Source organism: Odocoileus virginianus, chromosome 2, assembly GCF_023699985.2.
Source record: "Odocoileus virginianus isolate 20LAN1187 ecotype Illinois chromosome 2, Ovbor_1.2, whole genome shotgun sequence".
NCBI lineage: Eukaryota > Metazoa > Chordata > Mammalia > Artiodactyla > Cervidae > Odocoileus > Odocoileus virginianus.
In genome coordinates this window covers 13884960-13907532 of record NC_069675.1, presented here as the reverse complement: position 1 = coordinate 13907532, position 22573 = coordinate 13884960, and the positions used below count along the sequence as shown (strand labels likewise).

At 45.3% G+C, this 22573-nt stretch overlaps 1 protein-coding gene across 2 annotated transcripts in view; it reads left to right on the top strand.

The window, feature by feature from the left end:
* Positions 1-22573, top strand: part of XDH (xanthine dehydrogenase) — a 59844-nt gene that overhangs the window by 26165 nt on the left and 11106 nt on the right. For both annotated transcript variants that reach the window (XM_070476505.1, XM_070476501.1), the window contains exons 13-30: positions 501-610; positions 2372-2556; positions 4079-4253; positions 5637-5720; positions 7519-7688; positions 9089-9212; positions 10973-11092; positions 11574-11670; positions 12574-12698; positions 13425-13558; positions 13930-14017; positions 14975-15061; positions 18200-18391; positions 18609-18754; positions 19540-19621; positions 20351-20446; positions 21080-21208; positions 21813-21887. In XM_070476505.1, the coding sequence (XP_070332606.1) occupies positions 501-610; positions 2372-2556; positions 4079-4253; positions 5637-5720; positions 7519-7688; positions 9089-9212; positions 10973-11092; positions 11574-11670; positions 12574-12698; positions 13425-13558; positions 13930-14017; positions 14975-15061; positions 18200-18391; positions 18609-18754; positions 19540-19621; positions 20351-20446; positions 21080-21208; positions 21813-21887 (2219 nt within the window). The remainder of the gene's footprint in view (positions 1-500; positions 611-2371; positions 2557-4078; positions 4254-5636; positions 5721-7518; positions 7689-9088; positions 9213-10972; positions 11093-11573; positions 11671-12573; positions 12699-13424; positions 13559-13929; positions 14018-14974; positions 15062-18199; positions 18392-18608; positions 18755-19539; positions 19622-20350; positions 20447-21079; positions 21209-21812; positions 21888-22573) is intronic.

Sequence of the window (22573 nt, the reverse complement as noted above, 5' to 3'; positions counted from 1 at the left end):
AAGTCCAGATTCCCAGAAGGAAAGTCAGGTGTTGAGCATAAACCATATGATTTGTACAAACATTTAAGGCATTGTGGGCTGGTCTTATGAGGGAATGGTGGGAACTCTCCTGAAACCTAAGGTCCCAGAGGACAGCCAGTGGCCAGCCTTGTAAGCAGACCTCTCCAAGAATGGCAGGCCTGCTGTATCAACTCTTTGCTACCCTCTTTTCATCTTCACACTGAGCTATGCTGCTCTGGTAGCTTGACATTGGCTGTTGTAGAAGTATTTATACCACAGAAGCTTGTGAATGCTACAAGTCAAGGCTTTTTCTTAAAGAACTGATTGTTAAACAGTCACCAGCACACCAATGCTTAGGGGTTTCAGATGGAGCACCTGGGTCCCTGTCATGCCAGCCACTCCCTCTGACTGTGGGCATCAGCGGCCAGGAAGGAGAATTCCCCTGGTGATCTGTCCTATGCTTTTTCACATTGGTCCCTGTCTGTCTTGCCTCTGTACAGGCACCAGAAGAACGGTTCCAATGGATCACACCTTCTTCCCCAGCTACAGAAAGACCCTGCTGGGTCCAGAGGAGATACTGCTCTCCATTGAGATCCCCTACAGCAGGGAGGTGAGATGCTGCCAGAAACAACCCAAATCACCCCTGCTTCAGCCAGGCTCTAGATGAAGAGACCAGAGTCTGCCTTGGGGACCACACTTAGCATCTCTCCACTTTAACACTGATGTTCTCATCTCTGAGCCTGGCCTTTATTAACAAACCATATTCCTTTCTGGACAATGAGGAGTTTCAGGGTATTGGGCACAAGGCATAGACAAGGAAACCAGACAGGTAGATGTGTGGTTCTGAACAAGTCATTCATCTTTCTGAGCCCCAAATCCTCATCTGTAAAGTGGGCCCATGTTTACTGACTGTGAAGATTATCGCGAGGACCAGAAAGAAAGAATTCATAAGGTTCCTGGCAGGTGTCTGGGAGCCGGTGGGGATCACTAGCTGGTGCTAGTGGGAGGGTTTTCTGGCCTGGTGGGGCAGGTCTGGGCTCCTCTGGCCGCCTTGCTCATGTTCCTTGGGGCCTGTGGTATCCTGACCTGACGTGGTTTTGTCCTACACACTCCATGGGCCTTTAGAAGAGCGATCTGGGAGAGGCCGGGCACCAGTAGTAAAGGAGAGTATTAAGGGTTTACAGAGCTGGTGCTCTAGCAAGTGTTACAAGGCATGTTTGCCCTTGTCGATTTTGACCTCCTTAATGAGAATGCTGATTATATTAAAGCAGTTATGTCCCTGCGGTGGTTTCTTAATGATTTTCCAGCTTGTCTTTATAGGCTATTTTAAACAGTGATTCCCAGAGGTTTTGTATGTCACAAATCAATAGATTTTTTTAAAAAAACTTATGAGATGGGGAAAGAAGGAGGAAACAGTCCAGTTTGCATTCTCCCAGGTAGAGACATAAACAAAAAACATTTCATAAATGATTTTCATACCCAGAATTTGGAAGTCTTTCTCAAGAAAGAGCAGCTGATGGCCTGAGCCTGACCCTGCATGCACCCTGGGGAAAATGTTGCTGTGGGCCGGCACAGTCCTGGAAGTGGTTGGAACCTCTGTTCCAGAACCAAGTTCAAGCTCTGGGCTCATAGCCCCAGTGCTATGTTAGATGTCAGAAATCTCATCAGGAGGGCTCTCCTTGGCTTCTTCAACAAAAGCCTGGGGTCATTTTGAACCTCAACAATTGTGTTTCTTCAACACGCTTTCCCTTAAACCTCCCACCACTGACGTTCATCAGAACTTGGTGCCAGGGACAGTTCAAACCTCGCACAGAACCTGACACAGGTGGATCTTTATCTGGAAACTGACTCACGCTCTCCTCCCATCTCCAAAGACAGAGCCTGGCTTGGACCCAGGGGAAGTGTATGCTCAAAGCACAAAGAAAGTTACTGTTTCATAGTGTGAGTCTTCCTTTCAGGAAAAGAGAATTCTAACTGAAGCCAGTAGACTGGTAGGAGAGACAGATCAGGGAGAGCATCTATGGAGGCCCAAGCTGACACTGCGTTTCAACACCCTTTGGCATCTCATTGTATCTGTTTGAGAGGCAGTCATGTTGACAGAGGCTTTGGCACAGCCCCTGGCTGTGTCCCTGGACTTCCTGTTTTCCTGACTGATGGGCAGAAATCCTGACGCTTTCCCAGTTTCTGGGGATGTTACCTGGAAATCCTCCTGAAAAGGCGGTAGTTATGTCCTCATCTTTGACCCGTACCACCAGCTCCTGGCTGCTCTGTGATGGTCTTCTGACTTCACCCCACCCTCCCTGCTTCAGACCCATTGTTTGCAGTCTTTGCAAAGCAAGGTGAGAAAGAGGTATTTTTCTGTTATTTTTAGGGTGAGTTTTTCTCAGCATTCAAGCAGGCCTCCCGGAGAGAAGATGACATAGCCAAGGTGACCTGTGGCATGAGAGTCCTGTTCCAGCCAGGAAGCACGCAGGTAAAGGAGCTAGCCCTCTGCTACGGCGGAATGGCGGACAGAACCATCTCAGCCCTCAAGACCACGCGGAGGCAGCTGTCCAAGTAAGAGCTGAGAGTGGAATAAAGTTACTGCTGCTGCTGCTGCTAGGATTACCAGCAGTGCTAACATTGCGGCAACGACTGCTAACACTACTGCCACTACAAGGGCTGCTACTACGGCCACGATTACAGCCGCCACTAGTGGTGTTACTATCAGCATCACTGCTGCTGCTGCTGCTGTTGGTACTATCGCTACTTATTTCTGCAGCTACAGCTCCTATTACTGCTGCTTCACTTCTCCAGTTACTCCTGCTGCTCATCTCATTCCTCTCCTCCTGTTCCGATTGTCCCACTGTCATCATTGCTGCCGCTCCTACTGCTCTCACTGCTATGACTAACACCACTACTGTGGCTACTGCTACTGTTACAGTCGCTACTGCTACGCTGTCTCTTCTCCTGCTAATAATATTATCGTGGCTTCTGCCAGTGTTACTGCTGCTGCTGTTTCTGTTACGGAAGCTATTATTAATGCTATCACTACCACTTTACTGCTATCATAACTATCACTATTGCAGCTAGCACTGCTGCTGCCGCTATTACTGCTGATAGAAGCATCACCACTGCTGCTGCTGTTACTTCTCCTACTAGCAGTAGTGCTTGTACTGTTGCTATTACTGCTGGTGCTTCTCTTATTTCTGCTATCACTTCTGCTTCCACTGCTCTTAGTATTGCTTCCACTCCTACTATTCCTGCTCCTGTCACTGCTAGCATGACTGTTACTAGTATTGCTGCGACTACTATTGCTGTTGCTGCTACTGCTGTTACTGCTGCTACACGATTAGTATGGCAACTACTATTTCTAAGGCTACCATACGGCAGCAACTGTACCAAGCACTTTGCTGGTACTCTTCTATGTAATCCTTACAATAACCATATGGCTAGATAAAGCTGAACTTTGGAGTTAGGCTCCTTGGTTCCAATTCCTGGCTTGAACACTTAACGGGTGGTTAATATAAGTCAAGTTACTTAATTCTCCCATATCTCAGTTTTCTCATGGTAAAGTGAGCATAAAAATTTTCCCTGCTGTACCTTTTAATTTACATTAAAAGTAACGTTTCATATGAAGCACTTAGGACATTGCTCAGTGTGTTGTAGGAACTCAACAGATTGAACTATTATTTTTTGGTGTGCTCTTCTAAAAATTGCATTTATTCTTAAAGAAGAGGAAATTGAGCCTTAGGAGGTTAAGTAACTTGTGTGAAGTGAAAGTGAAAGTTGCTCAGTTGTGTCTGACTCTTTGCAACCCCATGGACTATAGCCCATCAGGCTCGTCTGTCCATGGAATTTTCCAGGCAAGAATATTGGAGTGGGTTGCCATTTCCTACTCCAGAGTATCTTCCTGACCCAGGGATCAGATCTAGGTCTCAGCATTACAGACAAATTCTTTACTATCTGAAGCACTAGGTAAAGCCACATAGCTATAAGTATTTGAGTCACATTTTTGAGCTGAGGTTCATGACTCCACTCACACAAGTGATTCTGAGAGCTGGTGGGAACACTATCCCATGACCCTGCTCTCTGGCAGGTTCTGGAATGAGAAGCTGCTGCAGGACGTGTGTGCAGGTCTGGCGGAAGAACTGTCCTTATCCCCAGACGCCCCTGGAGGCATGATTGAGTTCCGACGCACCCTCACCCTCAGCTTCTTCTTCAAGTTCTACCTGACGGTACTGAAGAAACTGGGCAAAGAGGACTCGGAAGATGTGAGTGTGGGGCCTGGCAAGGCCGAGCACGTGTGTGCTCCTGTGGCACTTGTGTTTCGGGATCTGGGAAGCTGGCCGAGGCAGGAGAGGACTGTGGACCAGGTGGTAAACGCTCCTCTCCTCTGGATGTCTAAGGACAGAGGAGTAGGGACCAGGGACACAGCCTAGAGAGTCACACGGAGATGGGAGCCAACTTGGGGGTTGAGAGACAGAGCACTGGGCTGGGAGTCAGGGGTGTGGGTTCTTGTTCTGGCTGTGACATTACCTCAGATATGAACTTGAATAGGTCACCACTCTTTCTAAGCATTAGCTGTAAAATCTGGGGGTGGGTAGACCTGATGATCCTTCTGCCGTGTAGCTGATACAACTGTGATTATGTGATTCTGATTATGTGATTATGGGAATGTGGTGTGATAAGATGTGAGGTGGGGTTGTGCATTCAGGAGAGGGTGCTAGTTGAAGTGCAGCCCAGCTCCTGAGATGGGTTTGCCAGCAAGCTTTATTTTATACTTTTATATATCATAAGATTGTACTGCACATGGTGGGTGGCCTAGTGTGGGAGAGAATAGGATCAATAAAGGCCAGCCTGGTGTGACTACTGAGGAGATGGAGTTGGGAGTGGGGAGCACAAAGGAGAAAAAGCTTCACATCTGTGGGGACAGCAGAGTGAGATACCTCTTTTATAAACATTCACAATAATTTTTCTAATTATGGAAGTAAAAAACTTGTGGAAAACTTTAGAAATACAAAAATGTATAAAGAAAAAATTAAAATTACTCTCAGATCTTAGGTGAAACCACCTAGTATTTTTGCTTATTCCTCTGATCTTTTCCCCATGTTTATCTGTCCAATCTGTGTGTAATCCTTTTTGTCTGCCCCATCTCTCTCTTTCTGTCTCCCTTCCATCTGTCTATAAACCTATAGGTTTATAAACCTATCATCTTGCTGTCTTTTGATCTGGATTTATTATTTTCTAAACAGATTTGGTATCACGCGGCATACATAGCTTCACATGCCACTTAATTTTGTTAAGATCATATTACTATTATGAATGATTCCCCTACATTAAATATTTCCCACAAAATTGAGGGGGAAAGTAATGACTTTTCCAGGAAGGCTGGGGGAGAAGGATGTTCCCAACAGAGACGCACACATCAATGCAGGAAGGAGGGAAGCCTTGGTTGGATCAGAGGAAGTAGGGTGCAGGGATGGGAGAAGAGAAGCTGACAGAGCCCATGATAAAATGTTGAGGTAGATCCAGCCAGCGTCAGAAGGAGTGCAGATGAGGAGATGAAAAAGTTGTTACTTTTACCACTTGGGGACAGCCAAGGTTGGGACCAGTGATAGAAATAGTCATGATCACCTGTCACCTTGTCTCCACAGAAGTGTGGTAAAGTGGACCCCACCTACACCAGCGCCACTTTGCTCTTTCAGAAAGACCCTCCAGCCAACATCCAGCTCTTCCAAGTGAGTACAAACCATATGTGGCTAATATCAGGGGCCCTTGCAGGCCACAGATGATGCTGACGATTGGTGAGTGACCATTGGTGAGTGACTGATTAACATTGTACGTCACTGCTTAAAGCTCCTTACCATTGTGCATAAATATCTAGTGGAGGAAACAGGAATTATATTAATGTGAATGAAGCTCACCTCATTTCTCTCTTGGGCTTACTCTCACCTTCACCTGCTCCTTAAATTTTTTTTTCCATTTTGTTTTTTCTGGTTCCTCTATGGGCTAATGTGGAAAGCCAGGCATTCTCTTGAGTATGCCAAGTAAACAAAATTTAAAAAAATTTTTTTTTCTATTAACAGTAATTTTTTGAGAGGGCCTAGGTAAAGGATCAATTTTTCAGATTTTGTGGGCCACGTAGTTTCTGCTACAATTTTTCAGTTTTGTCACTGTAGCACAAAAGGCGCCGGAGGCAATGCATAAATGAATGTGTGTGACTGTGCACCACTAAAACTTTATTTATAAAAGCAGAGAGTGGGCCAGATTTGGCCATTGTCCACAATTTGTAGACCTCGGCTCTCAAGTGTAACAATCCAAAACGTGAATTCTGGACCTGACGGCCAGGACTTGAATCCAAACTCTGCCATCACATAACTGTGTACACTTGGACAAGTGACTTTCTCTCTGTGCCTCTTGGGCAAGATAATTATACCCAGCTGCAGATGTGGGTAAGGTGGGTCCCTGTTTCACAGCACAGTTTTGAGGATTCAATTTGTTAATAAAAGTAAATAACTTAGATAATTCCAGTATATAGTAAGCTCTAAATAAATACTAGCCATCATTATTGTTATTTTGAAAAAACACATAAAACAGAATTTTATTTTAAACTGAATCCACTTTAGAACATTTTGAAAAATATAGAAAAACATAAAGAAGATAGAAATCACACCAAACCTTACCTCCAAGAGAAAATTATTATGTTTGTGTGAGACAGTGAGAAAGTCAGTTGCTCAGTCGTGTCCAGCTCTTTGCAACCCCATGGACTGTAGCCCACCAGGCTCCTCTGTCCATGGGATTCTCTGGGCAAGAATACTGGAGTGGGTTGCCATTCCCTTCTGTAGAGCATCTTCCTGACCCAAGGATGGAACACGAATCTCCTACATTGCTGGCAGATTCTTTCCCACCTGAACTCTCAGGGAAGCCCATATGTTTGTGTACGGCTCTCCATTTTCCCCCTATGCATATATGGACATATTTGCATTTTACAGTGTTTTTCCCACAAAATTTGAATCATTACATGTACACATACAATAGTATGTGTCCTGATTTTACACTTACCATGAGCATTTCCTTCTAATTAAAATTCTTCAAAAATATCTCTTAGCAACTGTATATTATTCCAACCTGTGAACATAGCATCGTTTATTTACCCAACCTCCAACAAACGGAACTTTAGGCTTCTCGTTTTGTTTGTTCCTGTATACAGTTAGCCCTCATCCGTGTATGTGGAATCCATGGATACAGAGGGCCGACTGTACTGCACCACTTTATAGAGGGACTTGAGCACCTGTAGATTTGTTCTCCAGGGGCTGTCCTGGACCCAGTCCCCCACAGTTACTGAGGATGACTGTACAGTGATACTGTGACTGCTCTTCAAGTGACTTCTAACCTGCCTCCTGCTTCCTTGCCCCTGTGCCCTCCTGCCTCCTCCATTCTCATTCCTCACATTTGCCTTGGCCTGAAGCTCTCCACGGTTCCCCAGGGCCTATAGAGGAACAGTGTCCTCTGAAACCGGTGACCATGTTGTTCCAGGAGGTGCCCAAGGGTCAGTCCAAGGAGGACACAGTGGGCCGGCCCCTGCCCCACCTGGCCGCGGCCATGCAAGCCTCTGGGGAAGCCATATACTGTGACGACATCCCTCGCTATGAGAATGAGCTGTTTCTCCGGCTGGTCACCAGCACCCGGGCCCACGCCAAGATCAAGTGCGTGCAGTGAAAACACTTGGGGGAAGAGGGTGCTGGGAGCACCAGCCAGGCACTGGAGATGCCACAACACTGAGCCTTCTCTAGGGCCTCCTGGTCCAGAGAGGAGCACAGCGACTTGTGTTAAACCCAGGCAGGAAAGGAGCAGGACACAAGAGGGGTTCAGTGGTTCCTGGGAGGGTGGGGTGATGATAATGAAGACATAGTCAGGGCCCAGATCAGGAAAGCCTTAGGGGTGCTGACCAGGGATGTTACGCTTGGCCCAAAAAGTGATGAGGAACTGCTGAAAGACCTTTCTTAGATCTACACTGTGGAAATCGGCTAAACTTCAGTACAAATCTTCAGGAAAACTTGAGTCAGTACTAAAGGGAAGAAGGAGGCCTTAGCATGGCTGGCATTGACTTCCCGTTCCCGTGCCTAGCAAATTGACATTGGCCTTGTCAAGCCAAGCTCTTGACAAGCTCTCATTTTCCCCATGTATGATAGCATATTTAAAATGATAGTGTCCACAAAGGACCCAATAGAGAACAGTCACTTGTACTTGTTTATTAAACTTTGAAAGCCCAAATGGCAAGAACTGCCACCTCTAAGATGATGATGATAATAAAGAATAGATACTCATGTTACACTTAATGTTTGCTGCAGCCTGGTTTAAGCATTTTATACATAATGCTTTATCTATTCCTCTCCACAGCCCTATAGGCAGGTCCTATTATTCCCATGTCCCAGGTAAGGAAACTGAGTGGTATAGCAAGAGCCCTAACATGCTGATTCTGGATGGTTATAATAACTATGATGTGGGTGTTAGTTGGAGCTCTCCAGAGTAAATGCTGTTTGGTTCCCTTGTACGTGGAGACCAGAATAGGGTCTGTACAAGGCCCATAGGGACAGACTTGTCCTATTCATCTTATATCCCCCCTAGCGCCCAGCTCATGGCCTCCACATGGTGAGTATTTAAGCAGCATTTGCCAAATAGGATAGGATAGGAGGGAGAAAGGAGAAGAATTAGGGTGAAGGAAAGCCTGTCAAAAAGAAGATAAGGTTATCTGATTGTTTAATGGGTCATATTTTTTTTAAGAGGAAAATGTTTTCCCATTTAAGTTCATGGATCTTTGAATTCTATCAGTGGACCCTTCAAGGATATAGCTCTCTCTTCTAGATGATAGTATCTGTTCTTCCTGCAAAAGGATGGATGGTATTGGATGGGGAACTACAAGGAGCAAGATTTATAAGGTATCAAAATTTGAAGGTATTTCAGAGATTTTCTCTACCATACAATCTTTGGGGGAAAAAATGACTGATCTGCAGGTTGAGGTGTGGCCTAGTTCCGCATTTTCTCAGGTGACGGGTCTTCTGCTTCAGTTTTCCTTCCTGACTTCTCACGCTCCTCCTTCTTGCAGGTCCATTGATGTTTCAGAAGCTCAGAAAGTGCCAGGGTTTGTTTGCTTTCTCTCTGCTGATGATATTCCTGGGAGTAATGAAACTGGACTTTTTAATGATGAGACAGTCTTTGCGAAGGATGAGGTATATCTTGGATTTTTTTAAAAAAAATACGAAGTCAGTGGAATAAGTATTTAAGCTTTAATTTGTGTTCATTTCTTCAGACCCCTAATCTTGAAAAGATTTATGCATTTGCACATATTGTGGCCATCATCCAATTGGGCAGTATTTGGGACAATCAGTAAAGGGAGAGATATGCCTGGTAGCACTTTTAACTTAAGGTGTACTTACTTATTTAATTGATGGCTGCTGCTTTTATTATCAGACATGGTAACATGACTCCATGCCAGAGTGGCATTAAAAAAAAAGGCTGGTAACTGTATTTTAACTAAGAATCAGGTTCTTAGGGTACAATATTAAGCTCCTTTATTAAAAGGAAATAAAAATACATTAAGCAGAATGTATTGTATACATTAATATATACATTAAGCAATGTATACATTAAGCAGAAAGTAAACAGAATAAAAATTACAATTATACTACCACTACTATGTGAACTGATAATTCACTTACATGAGAGTTTAACTATTGATTTCAACCATATATGGAGTTCTGCCAAAAAAAAAAAAAAAAAAGCATTCAAGGCAGGTGCTACAAAAACCTGTATACTTATAGGATAGTTCTCAGATAGTCATTTTGTTATTCCAGTACAGATCAAATATTGCAAGTTGATGGTGAGTAGGTGTTGCTTAAGGACAAATTCAACTTATTACTGAGGTAAACATGAAGGAGAGAATTCAGAACTATAGCTCTGAGACATTAGAACTAAAGGTGAGCTTTTGGTAGAAGATAAATTGCTTTACAAGCTTCAAGAGCCTCTAAGACCATAATTATGGTTAGTGAGAGTCATCCAGGTTCGACATCCTCTATGCTAACTAGCTAAGTCAAGAGCTTAATTGAGTCCTAAAGCAGTAATTATGAGAGACAGACATGTTATATATTGGTCCTTATTGTCAAGAAATATTATATTCCAAAGTGATGAGCTGGACAATTTTTTGTTGTTAATTTTTGGAATGATGTTGGAAAACATCCCTGAAGGAAATACATAAAGTTTTTAAAATAGAAACTGAGCTCATCCAATGAAAAGAAAACAATAATTATTAATTAGTTTATAAATCTAGCAACCCAAAAAACTGGCTTATAGACTATCGTAACTAAGAACCAGTATTTGAGAACTACTGCTTTGGGGCATCTAGATGAACTATGGGAAATGATTGCTGCCCTTTGAGAAACTTTTGGTATAAATCTGAAAAAGAGAAGATAAAAAAGAGTAGAGTGGTAGAAAGAAAATAATACTCCAAGTCAGAGGTTAAGATTTAGTTATGGTCCAGTAATGAGTCAATTTAGATCTTGCTGTCTTGGTTTCCATCTCTTCATATGAAGAACAAGGGTGCTGTGTGGATCTGAGTGGACAGATACACTTCATGGTGCCATGCTTTCCTTTCTGCTGCTCATGGCAAACATCACTAACCAATCACAACGCTTTATCCTGAGCAGCTTCTCAACAGGTTGCCCTCAGAATTGGCCCTGGAGATGAATCAAGTTTGCCATCCTGAGACTAGTTCTCTCCAAGGCCTATTCCAATTCTGCTGATTCTAAATACTTAGGACGAGGCACATAGCCCCCAGTAGTAGGATAAGAACATGAAACGGTCCCAGGACATTCCTTAAATGTACCTTAGAAAACTATGGGGGTGGGACTTCCTTTGCTGTTTTGAACAATCCAAAAGAATTTGCTTCATGAGGAATGTGTTATGTTCTTTAACCATGTGACTCTGCTCCTAGGTGACTTGCGTTGGGCACATCATTGGTGCTGTGGTCGCTGACACCCCAGAACACGCACAGAGAGCTGCTCATGGGGTGAAAGTCACCTACGAGGATCTTCCTGCCATTATCACGATTGAGGTACCTGGGGGTGGGCTGGCTGGAGAGGGGAACGCTTCCTGTTCCTGGAGCCACCTTCATTAAGACCCTCTAGAGGAGATGTGAGGTGCAGGTGGGATTTTCCCAGATAGGCTTTTAAATCTCCTCCAGTCCTGTGATTATGTGATCCTGTGAATCCTCCCATCATGATCCTAGACTCAGTCCACTAATGGCCAAACTGAGTTCTTCCTTTCCAATTTCAATTTCAACTGATTTCTTGAGAGGTCCCTTGCTTTTCCCCAAGAACCAGGGTTGTGTGTCTATATTTGAGGAAACAGAGAAACAGGACACCCTGGGATACAACTGAGCTTACTTTTAGTCTGCGTAAAATACTCATAGAGATGCCTGTGTGATTTACGTGAGGAGAAAGAAGTAATCATTCAAGAGCTTCTTTTCCCCAGCCCCTTAAACTCACCTTCCATCCTTTAGAGTCAAGTCATTGAAACTTCTTTTTAATCCTCAGGATGCTATAAAAAATAATTCCTTTTATGGATCTGAGCTGAAGATTGAGAAAGGAGACCTCAAGAAGGGGTTTTCAGAAGCAGATAATGTGGTTTCAGGTATGGCTGCACCATGCAAAGGTGGGGATGGGGTGGCCCTGGTTTCGGAGTGAAATTTAAGAGGTGTACCAGAGCCCTGTAGCATGGAAGTGATTTCCTGACATTTCTGAACAGAAGAATCTTTCTGATGTTTGTAAAAAATACTAGACAGGTGGCTGGGAAAGAAGGAATGTCAGCATCTTAGTCTCCATTCTCCTGTCTCTAGACCGGACATACCTAAGTGATTCTGGAGAGATTATGGCATGTTGGATTTGGAAGACTGTCTAGAGAAGATAAGGGTCACAGATGTCTGGCCAGCCTTGGGTCCGCCAGGCTTCCAGCTACACAGAATCCTTGTCCTCCCCATCTGCATGAGGGCAGTCCTCACCCATTGACAGCTAGTGCTATCTCCTCTCCCCACCCTCTCCCTCCCCCACTGTGCAATTAGGTCCAGAGCTCGCATCCTAGGGCAAGGCTACTGATCAGACCCCTTTGGGGTTTGTTTTTTACATTGATTTCTGCGCATTGCTGTAACTAGTAAGCCAGCTCTCCAACTGGCCTGACAGCCTCAGCTCTGGAAGATGCAGTTTATTTTCAGCTGCTCAGTCACATTCATTAACTCCTTTTCTATTTTTTTTAAAAGGTTTACAATGGTAGTTTAAAAATCTTTGATTTCCACTGGCTGAAGTAGGGCGAAAGCTTCACACCTGACGTATTTCAGTGTTGTCTTTGTTTCTCCTTTGGGGTTTGGCTGCCAGACAGCTAAGACTTTGAGACTCTTGCCCACCCTGGTTAGGGAACTGAAAGGCTCTCTGTGGACCGGTGGTACTGCCCAGGGCCCTGGACAAGCACATTCTCTCCTTAAGCAAACTCACTGCCTCTGCAGCACTGGGTTCACTGTGGGGAGTGTTGTTGCTTCCCCAGGTGAGCTCTACATTGGTGGCCAAGAGCACTTCTACATGGAGACTCACTGCACCATTGCTGTTCCGAAAGGCGAGGCAGGGGAGATGGAGCTCTTTGCATCCACACAGAATGCCACAAAAACCCAGGTAGGAGGTCAGCAGGTCAACAAGGGGCCAGGGGAGAGGGAGACATGGGCTGGTCCAGGAGGGGACGTGAGGGTGGTAGTCTGAAGCCAGGCCCTGTCTCCAACAAGTTGGTATGACTGAACTTGTTATACAACCTTTCTCATCTATCAAACAGGGCCTGGCATGGATGCTGTAACGGGTTAGATAAGTTTTAAAACTTGGATAGAGCCTAGAAAGTGTTAGCTTTTGTCATTCCAGTGCTGTATTGCATTGGTCAGATCATATCTGACCTCAGTTCCCTCATCTGTTAAATGAAGGAGTTGAGCTTACTGAGAGCCACGGGTACCACGGGATGATCTGCGGGGCTCAGCTGGTCCTCATTTCTCCATTGTGTGTAAATGACAATGGTTGCCAGTGTTTTTGGCAACTGGTCTTCCCCTCGTGACCCACCAGTTCTTGGCTAAATGGAATGAGTTTTGACCCTGATGGTATGCTGTGGACAGCTGCTCACCCCTGTGATTAAAACAAGTAAACAAGCATGTGAACTCAGTGGGCAGTAACTGATGTGTACTGGACCCTGGCACCACTACCCAAGGGTTGCCCTGGGGCAGGAGGGAGACTCTTGAATCAAGGGATTTCAGAATTCACAGCAATAATTAGGCATCTGTGTGTCAGGTAGGCTCTGGGTCAAGCATGAAGAAAGTCCTGGTGATGCATTCACTGAGAGTATTTTGTTCTTTTGGCCAGTCCTTTGTTGCAAAAATGTTGGGGGTTCCAGTAAACCGGATTTTGGTCCGAGTGAAGAGAATGGGAGGAGGCTTTGGGGGGAAGGAGACCCGGAGCACCCTGGTGACTGTGGCTGTGGCCCTGGCTGCTTACAAGTGAGTTCCAATGGACTCTGGGGAGAAAAATAAGGCTGCTTCTGCTGGGAAGACTTCCTGGGTTTCCTTTGTTGGGAAGCAGATAGCTTTTGCTTGGAATTTGCACAGCCCTCTGTTTATAGAACTCTTGAGTATAGGGGTGAAGGCAGTATCACCTGGCTCATTGTGTCCATGTCTTATCTCCTCTATCCAGCTGTGAGGACCCTGATGGCAAGGACACACCCCACACCCCATTACCCATACCCGTATACCTCTACCTTGTCCAGCACAGTGTCCTGGTGGAAAAAGAAGGCTTCCTTGCAGTTTTTATCTCTGAGATTCACCGAGCTTGGTTGTCGTAGAGATTTCTCACAGTCTGGTGTCTCCCCCAGGACCGGACACCCGGTGCGCTGCATGCTGGATCGTGATGAGGATATGCTGATAACTGGTGGCAGACACCCCTTCTTGGCCAGATACAAGGTTCTAGATGTCAGGGGTTGTGCTGGGTGCACAGTGTCATCTGCTTAGGAAACTGGGGGTGAAGATTCAGGGATCCTGGGATATACTCTAACTTTTCTCATGATAACCTATAGAAGTTCAAAGAAGAAATAGCAAGGAGAGAAATTCAAATCAGCCAACAGCAACATAGGAGGGCAATGCAGGCCAGCTCCCAGGAGATGCCCCAGGTTGCTATGCACGACTTCTGTGAAATTGCTGTGGTCCAAATCTTGTCTTTGTCCACTCAGGCTCAAACACAATTTATCAGCAGACCTGGGGTAAATCCATTCTGCAAAGTGGCCTAACGTTAATGTGCTATAATCCTCTGTCTGCACAAGCTGGTTTTGAAGATCTCCTCTTTGGCTTCTTCTGACTTCATTCCACGACTTAACTTACCAAAAGAAACTGTTTTACTGTTTTTCTCACTCCCAAATTCTTGTGGGCTCCAAGCAAGTAACTTGGTCTTTGGAGATTTCAGGTTCCTCGCTCACGAAATGGTCTGTCAGGGTTTGTTTGGCTAGTTCACACGAGGTTGGGGATGTGGAAGCATGTTCATACTTGAGCAAAGTGTAACTTTTGCTGTCTGCTGCCCAAAAGCTATGAGGGGTTCTCTGGTTTCTCTCCTAGTTCCTCTTCCCAACATTCCCCTCCCTGGCCTGTCATGACCAATGCTCTCTTTTTTACCTCCTCACTTCTGCTGGTAGAACAGAAGCCAGGAGTAGAGAGGAAGAAGGACAAGTGCAGGGAGAAGGGTCCATCAGTAGGAGATGTTAGTTCCTTTCTTCTTTACCTGTGAAGTCTGCAGATCTCTTAAGTTCTCCTTCATTTCATGGTGTGATGTCTTATTCTTTCTGTCTTTTGCAGGTAGCTTAAGTGGGAGAAGATGGTTAGAGACAGACAGAGGGAGGGAACTATTGAGCTCACTCTCCTTTTTACCAGGTTGGCTTCATGAAGACAGGGAAGATTGTGGCTCTGGAGGTGGATCACTACAGCAATGCTGGGAACAGCCAGGACCTCTCTCACGGTGTATGTCAGACCTGCCCCTGCATCCTGGGGTAACTGGGAGGTCCATGTGATAGCATGGACCATTCCTTCATTCCTTTTTATTGATGAAGAATATTCCATTGTATGAAAGGACCATATTTTGTTTCCCACTCACCACTATATGGACAACTGGGCTGTTTCCACTCTTTAATTTTTATGGACAGTGCTGCTTTGAATCTTCTCATATGACTCAGATTTTTGTCATTTTGAAAATTAACAAAGTTACCTTGATGGTACTATCTTTATGTTCTTTAAATCTTAACTTTATGACTATGTTAGTTATATATGTATAGATTCCTGTAAAAAAGAAATTTCAGAAAAACAGAAGTTCTCTATTATTCCCACTTTGGACATGCTAAGGGCTTCTCTAATTGGCTCAATTTGGAAGCTTTATACTTCAGATCTAGGGTAAGAAACTGTTCAGAAAAGAAAACATTTCTAGTAGTCTTACTAACTATAAAACTTGCTTCTTGATGTTATAGGAAAATCAGGTTGAGAAAGATATAGAACTTATTCCCAAAGATTTTACAAGTGTTAAAATTCAACCCAGCAAATATTTATTGAACCCCTAGGGTGGTGACATAAAGAACATGACATTGTTTCCACCCTCAAGAAGGTTACAATATGGTAGAGACAGATAATAAAAGACAAAATGAAATAGAAGTACAATTGAAAAAGTACTAAGGGAAAGCAAAAAATGGAATTGAGACACATAAAAATCATCTAGGATGACTAACACTGAAAAGCAACCTATGGGAAAGAGACTGTAAATGGGGAAGTAAACCAAAGCCAAAATGAAACAAACAAAAGCTATCATTTAGCTCATCAAAGAGACGAGCCATTATACTTTAAAGAAAGAACAGAATGCTATAAAAATGGAGCAGTCCAAGAATAAAAATGAAGTCTTGTGAATTAAAACTGTGAAAGCAGAAGGGTTGAAAGAAACTGAAGACACTCTCTTAAAAAGGAGGAAACAATGGGAAAATAGTAGAATACAAGAAAATCTGAGGACCCATCCAGGAGAGCCAAATAATAGAAGCTTCAGAAAGAAAGAATAGAAAAAAGAGCGAGGAGGAAAACTGTTAAGAAGGAATTTAAGAAATTTCCCCAAACTGGTGGGCATACATTTTGAGATTAAGAAAGCCCATCCAGGAACCAGCACAATAAAGGAAAATAGCCTTATGGTAGCTCTATTCCTAGTTTTTAAAGGAATCGTCATGCTATTCTCCATAGTGGTTGCATCAGTTTGGCCAATTCATGTTGATGTATGGCAAAAACCATCACAATATGGTAAAGGAATTATTCTCCAACAAAGTAAATAAATTTTTTAAACATTTTTTAAAAAAAGAAAATAGACTTATGCTAATTTACATCATTGTGAAATTTCAAAAACCAGGGGACAAAGATTTCACAATTTTCAGGGAGGAGGACAAAACCAGGACTCATTCCAAGAATTGGAAAGGTATTGATTTCTCAATACTGGAGCTAATGCTTTCAAAATGCTGAGGGTAAACAAAAAATTTATTTCCAACCCAGAATTCTACATACAGCCAAATCATGAATTAAAAGTGAGAGCAGAATAAAGACATTTCAGACAAGCAAGTTCTCAAAAATGCACCTCTCTATATACTCTTTTTGGAAAGATATTGAAGGTTGTACTCCAATAATATGAAGGTATAAAACTAAGAAAGGGGAAGACATGGAAATCTAGAAAGAGGAAATGCAATGTGGAGAGAGGCAGATGGAATCATGGGATGAATGTGGGGGGGAAACCCGTGAGTGACAGCTGAACAGAGGCATCAGACTGTAGCATGCCAGGCTCTTCTGTCCATGGAGTTCTTGAGGCAAGAATACTGGAGTAGGTAGCCTTCTCCAGGGCATCTTCCCAATCCAGGGATCAAACCCAGGTCTCCTGCATTGCAGGCAGATTCCTTACCCTCTGAACCACCAGAGAAGCACCACCACTGATGCCCGGGGAAGCCAATTTAAATGAAAGTTGGTCAGAAGGCTCCAGAAACAATGTCTTCAAAAAGATGAGACTGATAGAAAATCAAATATGTCTGAACATATTGAAAACAGCTTTTTAGAAATATGTGAATAGAAAACAAAGCCAATGTAAAAAGTAAAGATAATTATTAGCTCCAAGGGGGAAATATTATCAATAAAGAGAGAAGTAATTCTAGCATAACTCCAGGGCCTGTTCAATTGTAAGTGATGTTTACAGAATTATTGAATGGACTGTTAACATCAATATACAGATCAATATATAACGATATAGGGATGGTGGGAGACAGGAGGCCGGTGTGTACAAAAAGAAAGAGGGTTGGGGCGGGGGTGGGGGAGGGAGGACTAAATCCTCCTTTTCCGTGATGGAAAAACAGTGTAAAAGTCTAAACTGAACAAGTCAAGAAATGGAAATGTGAACACATTATTTAGAGATGTGGAAGACAATGTAAACAACTGACAGAATAAGTGGTTGCTTCTGGGGAGTGGAAGGAGGAGCGTGGAGGGGCTACTGGTTTGCATTACATGACTTATGGAAGTATTAGATTCTTAGAACTATTTGTAGTACAAGTTTAATGGGAATAAAATCACCAACTTTTTAAAAGAGGCAAATGAGAAAAAAAAAAAAAGGCAAATGATCAATCCCAACTGGAGGATCTGGGAGGGGCTTGCTCATGTGGGAGCCGAATGGGAATTTTAGCAGGTGGATATGGTGGGGAGGGGCATTAAGGTGAGAGTAACAGGCTATCAGAAAAGAGGATAAAAGATATACTGGGGAAAGGTCAAAAAGTGTCCTGAATTCCACACTTAAAAGATATACAGACTTTATTCTGGTGTTAACAAGTGGCACTTTGAAGCAAGTGCTTTGACTAGCTATGATCTTACCTTTTAGTATGAAGCATAGATTAGAGGGAAGAGATGCAAGCCAGGAGTGCACTAAGGAGGCAGTTGTGATATCACAGGAAAAAATTACTGTGGGCCCAAAGAAGAGCGGTTGACTGTGGGGCTGGCAAAGGCAGGGATGGGTGCAGCCCTTGAAAGCTCGCCTCCTTTTTTGAGGAGCCAATGAGATCCATGCACGTTCTCTCCCAATTTGGTTGCTTGTGTGTGCTTCAGATAATGGAACGAGCTCTATTCCACATGGACAACTGCTATAACATCCCCAACATCCGGGGCACTGGGCGGCTATGCAAGACCAACCTGCCCTCCAACACGGCCTTCCGGGGCTTTGGGGGGCCCCAGGCCCTGTTCATTGCCGAGAACTGGATGAGCGAAGTCGCAGTGACCTGTGGGCTGCCTGCGGAGGAAGTAAGCTGGGAAGATGAGGAACAAGTCAGAGGGGCTTAGCCTACTTTGGGAATATGGAGGAACAAGTCAGTGGGGCTTAGCCTAGTTTGGATTTTGGACACTTCCATCGCGGTAAAGGATGGGCAGGCGCTGGGGAGGGGCGGGAAGCGCCACTTCCGGTTACGCCCCCCTGGTCTGTTGCCACGGCCACAGCCTCAGCATCTCACTGCTTGGGAAGGTGCGGCGGAAGAACCTGTACAAAGAAGGGGACCTGACCCACTTCAACCAGCGGCTTGAGGGGTTCAGCGTGCCCAGGTGCTGGGATGAATGCCTGAAGAGCTCTCAGTATTACGCTCGGAAGAGTGAGGTCGACAAGTTCAACAAGTAAGCGCCGCGGGGGAGGAGCCTGACGTTCTGGCTCAGATTTTATAGCCTTTTTGCTGAACTCAAAATAAAAATAATAACTTACTAGATAACTGAGAAGGCTGCTGCGTTTGCTGACTCATCCATAGCCATCTCTTTGAGATCCTGAAATGTTCTGTAGCCCCGGGGCCCCCGGGTCACAGCACTTAGGAGCATAGCAGTGTGGTCCGTCTTCACATGTTTGTCTGCCTTCTGGGCAGACGATGCTTTGGCCCAGGACTAAGAACGCCATAGTTATGTGCCTGCCTCTGACACCGATCTATAAATGTGACCTTGGTAGTCACTCCATCTCCTTGTGCCTCAGCTTCATCATTCACAGAGTGGGGATAATTGTGCTGGCCTCGTCTCTCACAGAGTTACTTGGATAAGCAAATATACAGCGCAGAGGAAGTATTATCAGCAACAAGCCACAGTTCTTCCCTGGCGCCATCACAGTCCAAGACCACGAGAGCACTCTGATCCAATCCTGATCCCTCTCAGGGAATCAGAGTAATGACTCTTTAAGGTCGAGACTGTCAAGGGTGGGCCTTGTTCCAGCTCCACTGGAGGATCCAGAACCCAAATGCCCACTGTTCTCACTTTGTCTGCCCAATCGAAGCACAACTCAGTTATGACCAAGACTGAGTGGGCACTTCCAAGGACGCCTTGTTCCAGTTTTACAAAGATGTAAAATGTTTATAAAACATGTCCAATCTGAAATGAATGTGGTGGAGAAGTTACTATGAGATTTTTTTTCTTTCCTCTAGGGAGAATTGTTGGAAAAAGAGAGGATTGTGCATAATTCCTACCAAATTTGGAATAAGCTTCACAATTCCTTTTCTAAATCAGGTAATTGCTTTGTATAATTTTGTCCATCTTCACTGCCCTGGGGTCCCATTCCCCTCTCTTTGCACTGTTGCAAGACTTCCCAAGTGGCACAGTGGTGATGAATCTGCCTGCCAATGTAGGAGACACAAGCAATGCAGATTCGATCCCTGGATTGGGGAAGATCCCCTGTGGGAATCTGGCAGTAGGAAATGGCAACCCACTCCAGTGTTCTTGTCTGGAAGATTCCATGGACAGAGGAGCCTGGCAGGCTATAGTTCATGGGATTGCAAAGAGTCAGACATGACTGAACACGACACAACAAAAACACATTGTCATGGGAGCAGGGCTGACCAGAGGAACTCTCTGCTGTTTAAATGAAATTGAATTTGTACATCCCTATTTGACCTGGGGTCAGTGCCTAGTTATTATCTTCCTGACTTTTGGACTATGGACAGCTGCTCTGCCTTTCTGATCCCATCTGTTTGTCTAGAGAAGGGGGACAAACATATATGACTGCCCTCCCTCTGAGGACAGGTGACAGAGAGATATATTTTTTTTAAGTTTCGCTGACTACTGAAGGTCTATATTATTAAGTCATGAGATGTATACTACTTTGATTTTTTTTCATCTGAGGTTTCTATTCAAAATGCTACTGTGGGTTTTCTTTTTCCTGGGCTCCAGTACTTTTGGTCCAGGGCCTTAAACTGAGTTAGGATTTGCTGAATTTTGTGTTTGGCATTCTTCTCTTAGGCAGGAGCCCTGATCCACGTATACACAGATGGCTCTGTGCTGGTGAGCCACGGGGGCACAGAGATGGGCCAAGGCCTTCACACCAAGATGGTCCAGGTGAGCAGTCTGGAGACAGTGTGAATCCTCCCCAGCACTGTGATGTCTGGGTGAGGTAAGATGCTGTGAAAAAGTGAACAGTGCCCCATACCAGAAGCAGAGGCAGGCCCAGGTTCTGGCCCTTGCCCAGCTGCTTGTTTACATGTGACCTTGGGCAAGCCTGCTCCTCTTCTTGGCCTCAGTTTCCCCATCTATGCAAAGGTTGGCGATGATTCGGGCCACTGCCATCACCAGCACTCGAGGGCTCTGTGCCAGTGTGTACGGTGTGTGTTAAAGGTAACTGGCTTCCCTCACACCTGTGAGACTCCTCTCAGTGGAGCTGGATTAGAGTTGTCTCACCGGCTTGGCTTGTGGGCACTGGCCAAGCTGAATCTTTTTTAAAGCCAGGGTTAGTTTTAAAAAGGCATCGTTCATCACCATCAGGTTTATGAATATTTTGAATCCAACCAAACTACTCCATAAAGTGTTACTTCAGATTCAGACTGATGTGAGAACATCCCAGCCTCAGTAGAACTGTGTTTTATGAAATTATTTTCTTGCCTGTTAAGAGTGAATCTGAATCCCACCCTGGGGAGAAGGCAGCCAAGCCCTGCCAGGCCCTTCCCTGGAAGGTAGTGTCCTCTCTGTTTGCAGGTGGCCAGCAGGGCTCTGAAGATCCCCACCGCTAAGATCTATATCAGTGAGACAAGCACTAACACGGTGCCCAACTCCTCTCCCACGGCCGCCTCCGTCAGCACCGACATCTACGGACAGGCCATCTACGTAAGGAGCCTCGGGGGCTGCTGAGCTGAGGGCCAGCCCAGGGCCGGGGGCCGGGAGAGTGCCCGGGTAGGAGCTGCAATGGCTCCCGTGCGGGCTTGTGGCGGTGGCCATGCCTCTGGTTCTCTTCATCAGGAGGGCACCAAGCTAAAAGAGGGGCCCAGGAACCATTATCGCGTCCATCAAGGCCTGGAAGGAGGAGCGTGGAGGGGGAGGGGAGTTGGAGGAATGCAGGGGATTCTGGGAGGACACACACCCTGGTGGTAGAACTGAACAGGAGACATTGGGGGTCAGCCAGGTCAGACCCCGTGCTTCCCCCTGCCCTACGGTGGCTAATGTCATCAAACAAAGGAGTTTAAAGGGAGAAGACACCTTCTTAGGGATCCTTCAGCATTTCCCCCTCTTGTCAACTTCAGGACTGAGTCGTGACGTGCTCTTGACGCAAGGGCCAGTGGCTCCTACCCTGGGCCTGGGACATTCCTGAGAGGGTGGCACGGCTGTCTGAGCAGCACTCTGGGCACAGCATTGCTTGGAGAACCTCAGGGTTTTGCTTGAGTTGGGGAATGCAGAGGACTGATGTGTCTGCCATGTGGGCTGTCTCCTTTAGGAAGCTTGCCAGACCATCCTGAAAAGGTTGTTACCCTTCCAGAGAAAGAATCCTGATGGCTCCTGGGAAGACTGGGTAAGTTTGCAGACAAAAGGGAAATTAAGAGCAAGGCTGTGTCCCCGACCCTGGGCAGTAAGAGGAGGTCAGGACAGGCAAAGAGAAGTTAAGGTGTCTGTATGCCTTCACAGGAGAAGCAAATGTTCAGCCTTGCTGGCCCCCTTCTCTACAGCATTCATAGTTGAGGGAAGTCACTTGAGAATTTTTGATCCACTATCTTGACAGCCCTGAGGAAATTGGGCTTGCCCTGAGCATCAGAAGATGGGGGTGACTGCTACTCCTGCCTCACTAATTCTTCCCTCAGAGCTCATCCCACATCCCATTCATCTGCAGTCTTGAAGAGTCTCATTTTTTTCAAACCTCCATTTCTGAAAGGGCTGCCCCAGGAGCCTCCCCCATTACCCAGTTCTGGGGTCTGGGTCCACAGAGACTCTTGTCTGTGAGGGAACAGGGAAAAAGACATTGTGTCCACGCTCAGTCACTTCAGTCGTGTCTGGCTCTTTGCGACCCCATGGACTGTAGCCCGCCAGGCTCCTCTGTCCATGGGATTTCCCAGGCAATACTACTGGAGTGCGTTGCCATGCCCTCCTCCAGGGGATCTTCCTGACCCAGGGATCGAACCCATGTCTCCTGCTTGCCGGGCAGATTCTTTACCACTGAGCCACCTGGGAAACTCCAAAAGACATTACCCACAAATTTATATC